General features: G+C 64.1%; 1 protein-coding gene across 1 annotated transcript; it reads right to left on the bottom strand.

Moving 5' to 3' along the window:
- Positions 1-440: 440 nt before the first annotated feature.
- LOC124174654 lies at positions 441-758 on the bottom strand. The gene has a single exon (XM_046553965.1). The coding sequence runs from the start codon at positions 756-758 to the stop codon at positions 441-443; it is 318 nt and encodes a 105-aa protein (XP_046409921.1).
- Positions 759-1,128: the final 370 nt, after the last annotated feature.

Raw genomic sequence — 1,128 nt, 5'->3', positions numbered from 1 at the left:
GTTCAGGCTCTGGGAGCGGCCGCGTCGCAGGCCTGCGTCATGGTCCTCTCCACCCATGCAGCGAGGCCGGCCGACGTGGTCTGGTCCTCTCCCGTTGGTCCCCATGCCAGGCAAGTGTCTAGGGATTCCCGGAAGCATTCTGTGTTGAATTTGCGCCAGTTCCACCGTGCGTGTCCACCCCCGTCCCCAGATTTTACGCGCCGGGGGCCCCGTATCTCGTACGTTATGTAGAGGTGGTCCGAGAGCGTCTCCCTCTCCGTGAGGACCCGCCATTGCTGTACCGTCGGCGTCAGGCTCGGCGTCGACCACGTCAGGTCGACAACTGATGAGCCCTGCGCCCTGACACACGTTGCCGTGCTCCCATCGTTGTGCAGGCTTACTCCGCACGACGCCGCCCATCTCTCTAAGAGCTCCCCCCTGCGGTTGTTCCCCGCTGGGTCTCATGTCGGCGAGCGGGCGTTGAAGTCGCCGCCCACCAGTACTCCCCTCCCGCCATCGCCTGCTGACCGGACCACCCGCGCCAGGTCGTCCATAAATGCCTCGAAAGCTTGCATGGGGACGTTGGGGGATATGTAGACAGACACGACTGCTATGTCTCCGCATCTGGCCGCTACATACCCCCTTCCCCTATCCAGTAGGGAGCACCGTGGTGCATCGCCCTCCGTCCTCCAGCATATGGCCGCAAGGCCTTCCTCGCTGCCCAGCCAGTTGTCTGCGCCCGGGATGGAGTGTGGCTCGGATATGTGACACACGTCCATCCCCTCTTCTAACGCAAACTGGCTCAGCAGGTCCTGAGCCCCCCGGCTATGGTTCAGGCTGCTCTGCAGGAAGAACCTGGCCATCTACTGTGTCCCTGGCTACGGGCCCCCGACCCCGTTCACTGACCGACGCGCAGCGTCTCGATCCCATCCCGTGGGCGCTGTTCTTCTCTTTGGTGTCGCACACCGCGCATTTCGGGGCGGATGTGCAGCTTCTCGCCTGGTGTCCCTCGCTGCCACGCCTGAAACACGCGCGCCCGCGCGCTGCCGGTGCGTTGCACGCGGTGCCTATGTGGCCAAAACCCCAGCACCTATAGCATTGACGGGGCCGCGCCTCCAGTAGCTCGACCCTGGCTATGGTCCAGCCTAT

The sequence above is a fragment of the Neodiprion fabricii genome, chromosome 2, assembly GCF_021155785.1.
Source record: "Neodiprion fabricii isolate iyNeoFabr1 chromosome 2, iyNeoFabr1.1, whole genome shotgun sequence".
Taxonomy (NCBI): domain Eukaryota; kingdom Metazoa; phylum Arthropoda; class Insecta; order Hymenoptera; family Diprionidae; genus Neodiprion; species Neodiprion fabricii.
The sequence above is the reverse complement of the archived record's forward strand: the minus strand, read 5'-3'. Positions and strand labels throughout refer to the sequence as shown.